This window comes from Choloepus didactylus, chromosome 3, assembly GCF_015220235.1.
Source record: "Choloepus didactylus isolate mChoDid1 chromosome 3, mChoDid1.pri, whole genome shotgun sequence".
In the NCBI taxonomy this organism is placed as follows: domain Eukaryota; kingdom Metazoa; phylum Chordata; class Mammalia; order Pilosa; family Megalonychidae; genus Choloepus; species Choloepus didactylus.
The window spans coordinates 89062298-89074453 of record NC_051309.1 but is presented as its reverse complement, the minus strand read 5'-3'; the positions used below and the strand labels follow the sequence as shown (position 1 = coordinate 89074453).

The 12156-nt window shown below is 37.6% G+C and overlaps 1 protein-coding gene across 3 annotated transcripts in view; it reads right to left on the bottom strand.

Moving 5' to 3' along the window:
• The window catches only part of COPS4 (COP9 signalosome subunit 4), a 71465-nt gene that overhangs the window by 31488 nt on the left and 27821 nt on the right, over positions 1-12156 (bottom strand). For 2 of the 3 annotated variants that reach the window (XM_037830128.1, XM_037830126.1), the window contains exon 7: positions 3134-3304. The exons of the other annotated variant lie outside the window; for it this stretch is intronic. In XM_037830128.1, the coding sequence (XP_037686056.1) occupies positions 3134-3304 (171 nt within the window). The remainder of the gene's footprint in view (positions 1-3133; positions 3305-12156) is intronic. 3 annotated transcript variants of the gene reach the window in all.

Sequence of the window (12156 nt, the reverse complement as noted above, 5' to 3'; positions counted from 1 at the left end):
ATAAATAAGTGCTTGCATGATCTACTTCTAATGTATCACACTGGTACAAGGAGTTAACAACAGAGTGGTATATGGGAAAAACTAACCTACTGCATACTATGGTCTATATTTAATAGGAAGACCTTACTAGTACCACACTAATACTAGGGATAAATAATTAGGGGCTGGTAAGAGTTTTGAGGTGTTTTAGGTTATGATACTTTAAAATTGAGACTGATGATGATTGTACAACTAAATGAAGATAATTTGAGACACTGATTGTTTATCTTGGTCATCAGAATATATGCTAAGTGAAATTAGGAAACCTCTACTTAATAAGCCAAGCCCTCGATCTTAAGGCTTGCTGTTATGAAACTTATGGGTGTAAAAGGGAGGCGAAGCTACCTATAATCATGCCTAAGAGTCCCCTCCAAAGAACCTTGTTTGTTGCTCAGATGTGGCCTTTCTTTCTCTAAGCCCAACTCTGCAAATAAATGCATTACCCTCCCAACTACATGGGACATGACTCCCAGGGGAGTGAGTCTTCCTGGCAATGTGGGACACGACTCCTAGGAATGAGCCTGGCCCTAGTGTTGAGGGATTGAGAGTGCCTTCTTGACCAAAAGGGGGAAAATAAAGGTAACAAAATAAGGTTTCAGTGGCTAAGAGATTTCAAATAGAGTCGAGAGTTATCCTGAGTTACCCTTAAGCAAGCTTCAGCTAGATATTCCAAATGGCCACAGTATGCCAAGCCCAAACAGTAGACCCCAAAATACTAAAGAATACCTAGGTCCCTATCTGAGACACTATAAAAGTTTCATTCACTAAGTTTATTTTTCAGAAACTTAAAACCTCTATAGTTTTCCTATGCCAGATAAGTCCCCAAACCCAGAGGCAACAGCCTCTTCAGGAACATTAAACAGATGTGTACCTCTTCACCATAATGTTAACACCCCTTTTCAATAGGAACAAGTCAGGGTGGTCACTGCCCAGATATCCTTGAAGACTGAGACAATGATCAAAAGAAAAGGAGGGGTAGCAAAAGACAAGATAGGACGTCACAAAGGATTAAAAATACTGAATCTTTATATATTTTTTCAGTCTCTAGGGTTAGAACAGCTAGAAGGAAATAACTGAAATGGTTAAACTGTAACACAGAACACTCTTTGAAATTTGCTCTATAGCTACTTGTTAAATTGTACTTTGAAAGTTACCACTTGTCTGTATATATGCTATAGTTCACAATAAAAAATGTAAAAAAAAAAAAAACCCTGTACATGAATAGTCATAACAGCATTATTCACACTAGCCAAACAGCAGAAACAACTGATTAATGGATAAACAAAGTAGTATACACATATAGTGGAATACTATTCAGCAATTAAAAAATTAAGTACTGATACATGCTACAACATGGATGAGCCTTGAAAATATTATGGTTAGTGGATGATGCCAGTCAGAAAGGGTCACATATTGTATGACTCCATGGATATGAAATATCTAGAATAGGCAAATCTATAGATACAGAAAGCAGAGCAGTGGCAATGGCTGCAGAACTCTGGGAATATACTCAAAAAAATCAATTGTGATGAAAACAAAACCAAAAATGCCAAGATTTCTAGCCTGGGTTCATAATGTCCATTAAAAAAAATGTTCAAGAAAGATAAATAAGGAAAGCAAAAGTCTAAAATGGAAGAGGAAAAGGACAAAGCATCTATCCTCCATACAAATTCCCAAGTAAGAAACCTGAGAATCTTTGCTTCCTCTGAAGGCTAGTGAGCATCCCTCTTTCCTGAAAAGAATTACCTAACATTTTATCTTTTCATTCTTCTTTCATGGCCAGAAAGGTCGAAGTCAGCTCAACTGTATCAACTCTAGAACCATTTTCTCATTATTTTTTAACTTGTCAGACATCTGTTGCAAAAAAGATTTAAAGCTGTTCGGAAGAATATACATAACAAAAGACAGAGAATTTAAAAGTAAAAAGTATAAACAAGGGCAGCAAAAACCAAAACACATACCAAAGTCCTATATATGTTTTACAGATGGGCTACAAATTTAGTTTTAAGCTTTCTAACTGCCAACCCAAATGGGAAAACCAATCAGTTCATCAACTCACTGTTTGCTTAAATAAGATTAAAACCAATTGCTCAGGAGAGCCACAAGTAATCCTAATACTAATACATAAAGGCATTTTTCCAGAGGATCTGAATAAGGAATATCCTATGGGGAAAAAAAACTCCTTGAGAGAGAAAGATGAGAATCAACTGGTTGCTTCTTAAAGTGCAATTAAATAAAAGAAATTCATTAAAGGGTCAATATAATGCATTCACTGATCTGGTTTAACTCGGGGCAATAGGAGTAGGTATGTGAAGTATGCATCTTCCAGCGAACTCCTACATAAAATGACACTTTACAGCCAGATTCTCTTACATTTATGATGGCTGTAACTCCAAGGAAGCTAGTCTAATACATCTGCATATATATCTTGATCTTTACCATATTTCTGATTGTCTACATCTTTACTTTTTATCATCATGTGCTACTGCTATAAGCTACTTTAAAACCTTTTTAGACATACATAATAAAAGCACAACTGAGGTTATCCACAAGCAACTCTTAAAAACTTCTTTCTGGCAAAAGCTGTCTGATAAAAGCAAATGCATCCCTTAATTAGGAAACATGACACCTAGTTCTATTCTTATTGGCAACACTTTCACCCTAAGTAACCTTGGGCAAGCTACTATGCCAAATTTTGCTCTATCTAAAAAAAAACTAGATAATTACGCTCAGTTACAAACCAATGTTTAAGATTAAGTAAGATACTTATCAATTGGAAATGTAAAAGTATTTTAAGCATAGCCCATAATTTTTCTGCCCTTACAAACAGTTTCAAACAAATGCATTATCCCACAACAAGCTTTCCAATAGGGTAGTTTAATATATATTTTATATTTTTATACTTTACCCCCTAAACCCATATGTGTGTAAGATAAGCACTGATACATGTCAATATTCCTCTTTTTTTAAATATAGATATCAGCAAGTGTTCATAGAAATCTCAGAGGATAGCAATATGCTTTAAACTTAACATACTTTCCACTATTCTGTACCTACATGTTTACTACCACCTACTTATAAGATATATTATTACCATCAGCTGTAGTTGCTTTTTGGTGGGGCATCAGCATGGCAGCAAATTCCTGAAGTTGATTTCCTCTGATGATTCTATCTAGGTACATTTTCTCTAGGATCCCATAAGCAGCAAGTTGCTGACACCTTTCATCCTTAAAAAGAGTAGCTAGCATTCGAGAACGCTGCTGTCCTAAGGGAAACAAACAAGCATCAAATACTCTCACAATCTATTTCTTAAATTAAAAAAAACTGTCTTATGACTGATTTTTGCCTACTAATAAAATATTCATATGTGATGATTAGGATATGCACCAAAATGTTATGAGTGGTTGGAATTATAGGAGATTTTTTATTTTTTTCTTCTTGCTTATTTGTATTTTCCACAATGACCAGACATTACTTTGTTAAAAATAAAAAGTTATAAAAGATGAACAAGTATTTCTCAGATGGGAAACTTAATATTCATGGTTTCATTATATACTTTCAAGAACTTTTAAATGGCAACAAAATACGTGACGATGAAAAAAAAATCAAGCTAATAGAAATACATGAACAAGATTTAAAAACAAACAAACATATTTCTAGCTCTGTACACTGAAAAGGTCTAACAGCAGTAATACCCAGCAGCAATGACCATACCCAGCATTCAGATCTTGGTTTATAAATACTATTCCTCATTAAAAGGAACAAAAGATCCTTGAAAAATGACTGATTCCCAGTTTGGGCATGGGAAAATATAAAATGATCCTAAGGCATCTCTTCATGCTAGAATGTAGGAAAGTGTTCAAAGATCAATGGGGCCCTGTCAAGAAGACATGACCTGGTCAAATGTGGAACAATTTGAGCATCAAAAAGAATGACAATTATAATTTACTATAATACACCGAATAAATTAAAGGCTGAGTCAAATATACAAGAATGTTCACAGCAGAACTATTCCTAACAGCCAATAAAAAAGTATCCAAAGGCAGTGGGATAAAAAAATTGTGGTATATTCACACAATGGAATACCATATGGTAATGAAAATGAAGAAACTATACAAACATTCAACAATATGGATAAAGTTCACCAAAATAAAGTTGAGCAAAAGAATCAAGTACAAAAGATTGCATGATTTCATTTATATAAGGAATCCGGCAAGACTCTTAGTGATGGGGGAGGGGCTAGAGGGGCCAGTGACTTGGAGGAAACATGAGGGAGGCTTTTGGGGTCCTGGTAATATTTAGTTTCTTGTTCTGAATGCTGGTTACATGGGGGTGTTCAGTTTCTGCAAATTTATCAAGCTGTATGCTCTGAAATGTGCACTTTTCTGTGTGTATATTATGAGCAGAAAAGTCTGTATTGATACTAAAAAAAAGGAGAAAAAGTAAAATAAAAAGGAAAGCTCTTACAGAAAAATAGCAGTTAATAAACGCAGAACAGCACTAGTAAATCACTATTTTGCAACATACAAAGTAATGAATGATCCAAAGATCATTAATGGGATACTATATGTAAAAGGATGTTGGAGAATGAGACTTTTGAACAGTGCCAACACAGCATCCCACAAATTACTAAATGCAAAGAGGAAAATGTACTTTTACAATGGCATCTCTACTTTAAGCAAATGACCAAATTCAGCATCATATATAGTGAGACAATCTGACATCATGTGCTCTGTATGTGCTGCAATAGCAAGTATACAGGTATGGTTGCTAGAAAAATTTTATCCTGAACTGAATCTAGCCTTTGGTTAACTTCCAGTTTACAGGAAATACATGGATAAAGTAAACAACACAGATAAATCCAGAACGAGGTACATTCTCCAAGACAACTTCCTTGAACTCTTCAAAAAGCCAGCATTTAACAAGACACAATCATCAAATGCCATGTGTGACTCTGTTCCTGATTTGGGGGAAAAAAGCAACTGGAAAAGATATTCTTGGGAAACTGAGGCAATATGGACTGAAGACTAGATTCTACAATGGAATCACTGTTGATTTTCTTAGGGGTGATAATGGTATCATAGGTATAGAAGAAAATGTTATTCTTAAGAGATACATGACATACAGTGATATAGTGATATGATAGCCTATAACTTTCTTTCAAACAGTATTTCAGAAACTGGAGGGCAGAGAGGAGAGACAGCAGGGAAAGAGCAAATATAACAAAATGTCAGGAAATCTCAGAAAAAGAGCCATGAGAGGGGAGGCAGTCCTACTATATATTAATTAAAACACATAAAACTGTAATGATTCAAAGAGTTTAGCACTAGTACATTCATAAAGAAGCAGGCTAATTGATAGAATGGAATACTGTACCCAGAAATCCACTACAATATATAGATTATTTGATAAAGAATGCTGGATCAACTGATTAGCCATGAAGAAAATAAAAGTTTAATCCCTATCTCATTGCTTGCACTAAAATAAATCCAAACGGAAAAGATTTATAGGTAAAAATGAAACCTTAAAGCAACAATTCTCAGGAAGCATCACCCAAGACCTTTATAAGAGATTGAGGAGGTCAACACTATTTTTATAATAATATAAAAACATTATTCATCTTTTCATTGCATTGACATGTACTGATGGTACAAAAGCAATGGTGGGTAAAGCTACTGGCACCATAGCACAAATCTATGCAGTGGCACCAAACTGTACTCTGCCACACACTCATGGTCAAAATAACAAACAAAAAACGCCCTTTTCACTTACAAATGTCCATGAAGAAGCAGTGAAAAATTATTTTTATTAAATCCTGACACTTGAGAATGTCTTAATATTTTGCATGGCAAAGTGGGAAAGGCACTTAAAGCACTTGTGCCACAAAGTACTATGGCTGCCTTATGTAAATGTTATAAGATGAACTAGCCTCCTTTTTCATGGAACATCATTTACTTGAAAGAATGACTGAAAGAATGTAATTATTCAGACTTGGGTATTTGTTGGACATTTTCTCAAAAGTGAACAAAGTGAGCCTGTTGCTACAAACAAAACAAAACAAAACAAAACCCACAACTAGCCATGTTTGTTACCCCTGAAAAATTCAAATTTTGAAGCAGAAGTTGGAATTTGGGAAATTTTTTTTATCTCCCACCATGAGCTGGACAGCTTCCCAATACTTAAAGTCTTCTCTGATATGATCAGCAGTAATACATTCAAATGTAATTTTTAAATTTTGCGTAATAAAACATGTCAATATTTGGAAACTCTGCATAACTCAGTGAACCACTGTATTCCAAACAACCAACAAGTGAAGGTTCAAAATCCTGCCTGGGGGAAAGATCTACTCAAAGTGCAAGACAGACCAGTGGATTTTAACATAACAGTGCAAAAAGCTCAGATATGGTTTCAGACTCCACATCACAACTAACCTGTAAGAATCTGAACCACTTGTGGAGTTAAATGCATTATCAAACAATACCTACAATTACATGAAAAGACTATTAAAATTCATCCCACTTCTCCAACTATTCATCTGTGTGAGCTGGATTTTCTTCATATACTTCAACTAAAATAATGTATCACGGACATCTGAATGCAGAAACAGCTAAAAGAATTCAGCTGTTTTTGTATTAAGGTAGGTGCTGAGATTTGGAAAAATGTAAAACAATTCCACTCTCCTCACTAACTTTTTTTTAATTTGGAAAATACAGTATTTCTTTTGAATTTTTTTTTATTAGAGAAGTTGAGGGTTTACAGAACAATTATGCATAACAGGCAGGATTCCAATATACCACCCCACTAACAACCTGCATTGGTATGGAACATTTGTTACAATTGATGGCAGCACATTTTTATAATTGTACTATTAATAAGAGTCCATGGTTTAACTTACGGATCACTGTTTGTGTAGTGTAATTCCATGGATTTTTAAAAAATCTTACTGTTACCACATTTATAATCCAACATTTCCTCTTTTAAACATATTCATATATATATTTCAGTGCTGTTAACTGCATTCACAATGTTGTGCTACCATCACCACCATCCGTTTCCAAAACATTTCCATCATTCCAAATAGGAACCCTATACATTTGAAGCCTTAACTTCCCATTCCCTATCCCTACACCGTCCTCTGGTAACCTGTATTCTAGATTCTGACTCTGAGTTTGCTTATTCTAATTCTTTCAAATCAATCAGATCATACCAAAATCTGTCCTTTTGTGTCTGGTTTATTTCACTCAACATGATGTCTTCAAGGTTCATCCATGTTATCACATGTATCAGGACTTCATTCCTTTTTATGGCTGAATAATATTCCATCACATGTATATACCACATTTAACTTATCCATTCATCAGTTGATGGACATTTGGTTGCTTCTATCGTTTGGCAATTGTGAATAATGCCACTATGAACATCAGTGTGCAAATATCTATTCAAGACCCTGCTTTCAATTGTTTTGAGTATATACCTAGTAGAGGGATTGCTGGATCAAATGGTACTTCTATACTTAGCTTTCTGAGGAATCACCAAACTGTCTTCTACAAGGGCTGCATCATATTATATTGCCACCAGCAATGAATGAGAGTGTTCCTATTTGTCCTTATCCTCTCCAGCACTTATAAGTTTCCCTTTTTTTAATAGCAGCAATTCTAATGGGTGTGAAATGGTATCTCATTGTGGTTTGGATTTCCCAGATGGCTAATGATGTTGAGCATCTTTTCATGTGCTTTCTGGCCATTTGTGTACCTTCTTTGGAGAGATCTCTGTTCAAGCCTTTTGCCCATTTTTTAACAGAGATGTTAGTCTTTTATTGCTAGGGTGAAGAACTTCATTATATATTCTGGAAATTAATCCTTTACCAGATATGTGGTTTCCAAATATTTTCTCCCATTGTGTAGACTTTTCATGAAAAACAGAAGCTTTAAATTGATGAGGTCCCATTTATCTATTTTTTCTTCTTTTGCTTATGCTTTGAGTGTCAAGTCTAAGAAACCATTTCCTAACACAAGGTCCTCAAGATGCTTCCCTACATGCTCTTCTAGGAGTTGACAGTTCCAGCTCTTATATTAAGGTCTTTGATCCATTTTGAGTTGATTTTTGTATATGGTGTGAGGTGGGGTCCTCCTTTTTTTTTTTTTTTTTTTACAAATGGAGATTCAGTTTTTCCCAACACCATTTGTTGAAGAGGCTATTCTTTCCCAATTGAGTGGTCTTCACCAACATATCAAAGAACTGTTGGCCACAAACATGAGGGTTGATTTCTGTTTATTTTTAAGAAGTTCAATTAAGATATATTCACATACCATACAATCTATCCAAAGTGTACAATCAATGGCTTTTAGTATATTCAGAGTTGTGCATTCACCACTATCAATTTTAGAACATTTGCACTACTCCAAAAAGAAAAACTCCATTTCTCTCAGCAGTCACCTCTCAATCCCTCTATCCTTCCCCAGCCCCACAACTACTAATCTTATTGTCTCTATAAATTTATTTATATTTACATAGAATATAAATGGAACCATACAATATGTAGTAGTTTACATCTAGTTTCTTTCACTTAGCATAAGGTACTTTTAAAAAATAATTTTTGTTTTTTTAATTACAGAGGTTGTAGGTTTACAGAAAAATTAAGTTAAAAACACAACGTTCCGATATACCCCCTTATTGTTGACATTTTGCATTAGTGTGGTACTTTTGTTACAATTGGTGAAAGAATATTAAAATACTAATGTTAACGATAGCCCACTGTTTACATTAGGTATATTTTTCACATATACCACCTGTGTCAGGTTGAATGTACTAAGTCCTGCAAAACGTCATTATCTCTGATGTAATCTTGTGTGGGCAGACATATCAGTGTTGATTAGATTGTAATTCTTTGAGTGTTTCCATGGAGATGCACCCCACCCAACTGTGGGTGATGACTCTGATTGGATAATTTCCATGAAGGTGTTATCCCACCCATTCAGGGTGGGTCTAAATTAAATTACTGGAGCCATATAAATGAGCTGACAAACAGAAGGAACTCAGTGCAGCTGAGTGACATTCTGAAGAGGAGCTACAGCCAAGAGGGACACTATGAAGAATGCACATGAGTTGAGAGAGAAGCTGCAGATGAGAGACAGTTTGAAGACGGCCACTGAAAGCAGACTTTTGCTCCGGAGAAGTTAAGAGAGGACAAATACCCCAAGTGCAACTAAGAGTGACATTTTTAAGGAACTGCAGCCTAGAAAGGAACGTCCTGGGAGAAAGCCATTTTGAAACCAGAACTTTGGAGCAGATGCCAGCCACATGCCTTCCCAGCCAACACAGGTTTTCTGGACACCATTGGCTACCCTCCAGTGAAGGTACCTGATTGCTGATATGTTACCTTGGACACTTTATGTCCTTAAGACTGTAACTGTGTAACCAAATAACCCCCTCCCCCTTTTGTAAAAGCCAATCCATTTCTGGTGTTCTGCATTCCAGCAGCATTAGCAAACTAGAACAGATTTTGGTACCGAGAGTGGGGTGCTGGAGCTGCTGAGTTTGCAAATACCAAACATGTTGGAATGGGTTTTTAAATGGATAAGGGGAAGATTCCGGAAAAACTGTGAGAAGCTTGATAGAAAAGGCCTAGACTGTTTTGAAGAGACTGTTTTTGGAAATATGGACTCTACAGATACTTCCAATGAGGCCTTGAGCAGAAATGATGAATGTGTTGTTTTAAAGTGGCAGACAATTTGGCAAAATTGAGTCCTGGTGTTGGATGGAAGGCAGAATTTGAAAGTGATGACCTGGAATATTTAGCTGATGAGATCTCCAAGCAAAATACAGAAGAGGTAGCCTGGCTTTTACTTGCAGCTTATAGTAAAATGCAAGAGGACAGAGAAAAGCTGAGAAATGAACTCTTGGTTTCAAAGAAACCAGAAATTGTGATGGCCTGAAAAACTCTGGGCTTCCAGGGAGTGAATCCCCAGAAGCTATAGCCCAACGTGAGGATGCAACCAAATATTGCACCCAGCCACCATTTCAGAACAAGCCAAGACTGGAGAAGAAGTTAAGCAGAAAGGATTTGTGGCAAGTCCTATTGCCTGATGGCTTCGACCCCTGTGTGCGTCATGCGAAGCCAACAATTTTTGCGAGATCTTAATAGACAGAGCCGCTGCCAGTCTGGACTGGAGGGGACAGACAAGGAACAAATTGAAGGAAAAATTTCTTCAAAGACAGAGCCATGGAGGTTGAGGTCTGGGGTCAGGAGGCCTTGGGCTGGGAGAGTGGAGTGGCCCACATGCATGGAAAGGGTGAGCCTTCTGCCTCGATGCTCCGGAAGAGTTTTGCCACCCCAGGCCCCGAAGAGGGTGGAGCACATTCCCAGGGAATTGGGGAGAGCCTGGCTGCCACCGCACTGTTCTGAAGGGGTTGAGTGTGTGCCCCAGAGATGGAAAGGAATCCGGGTGCTGCCCCAATGTTTGAGGAGGGTGGGGCCGAGAAGGTGTTCTCCCCAATGTGTGGATGTTGGAGCACTCACCCCAGCATTTGGAGAGGAAAGGCTGCCACAAAGGCCCTTAGGAAGGGTTAGACTCCCGCTCTCTCAAGCCCCAAGGATGCAACGTCGTTCTATAAATGACTCTCAGACTTTGAAATCTAATGGAGTTTGTCCTGCAGGTTTTAGGAATTGTTTTGGTCCTGTGAATCCTGTTTTCCTTTCAGTTTCTCCTTATGGCAATGGGAATGTTCATCTTATGAATGTCTCTCCTTTGTATATTGGAAGCATGTAACTTGTTCTAAGTTTACAGGTCCACAGTCAGAGGGGAATTTTGCTTTTGGACAGACCACACCTGTAACTGATTTAATGGGATCTTGTACTTAACTATTGTTACTGAAATGATGTAGGTTTTTGTGATATTGTTATGGGATGAATGTATTTTGTATATGGAAAGATCATGTCACTTTGGGGTCCTGGGGGTGGAATATGCCAGTTTGAATGTATTATGTCCCCCAAAACACCATTATCTTTGATGTAATCTTGTGTGGGCAGACATATCAGTGTTAATTAGATTGTAATTCTTTGAGTGTTTTCTTGGAGATGCGCCCTATTAAACTGTGGGTGATGACTCTGACTGGATAATTTCCATGGATGTGTTACCCTGCCCATTCAGGGTGGGTCTAAATTAAATCACTGGAACCATATAAATGAGCTGACAAACAGAAGGAACTCACTGCAGCTGAGAGTGACATTCTGAAGAGGAGCTACAGCCAAGAGGGACACTTTGAAGAAGGCACATGAGTTGAGAGAGGAGCTGCAGATGAGAAACAGTTTGAAGATGGCCGTTGAAAGCAGACTCTTGCTCTGGAGAAGTTAAGCGAGGACAAATACCCCAAGAGCAACTAAGAGTGACATTTTTGATGAACTGCAGTCTAGAGAGGAATGTTCTAGGAGAAAGCCATTTTGAAACCAGAACTTTGGAGCAGATGCCAGCCACACGCCTTCCCAGCTGTGCCAGTTTGAATGTATTATGTCCCCCCAAACACCATTATCTTTGATGTAACCTTGTGTGGGCAGACCTATCAGTGTTAATTAGATTGTAATTCCTTGAGTTTCCATGGAGATACGCCCCACCCAACTGTGGGTGATGACTCTGATTGGATAATTTCCATGGAGGTGTGGGCCCACCCATTCAGCGGGTCTGAATTAAATTACTGGAGCACTATATAAGCTCAGACAGAAGGAGGAGGCTGCTACAGCCAAGAGGGACACTTTGAAGAATGCACAGAAGCTGGGAGAGTAACTGCAGATGAGAAACAGTTTGAAGACGGCCATTGAAAGCAGACTTTTGCTCTGGAGAAGCTAAGAGAGGACAAACACCCCAAGAGCAACTGAGAGTGACATTTTTGAGGAACTGCAGCCTAAAGAGGAGTGTCCTGAGAGAAAGCCATTTTTGAACCCAGAACTTTGGAGCAGACGCCAGCCACATGCCTTCCCAGCCAACAGAGATTTTCTGGACACCATTGGCTACCCTCCAGTGAAGGTACTCGATTGCTGATGTGTTACCTTGGACACTTTATGGCCTTAAGACTGTAACTGTGTAACCAAATAAACCCCCTTTATAAAACCCAATCCATTTC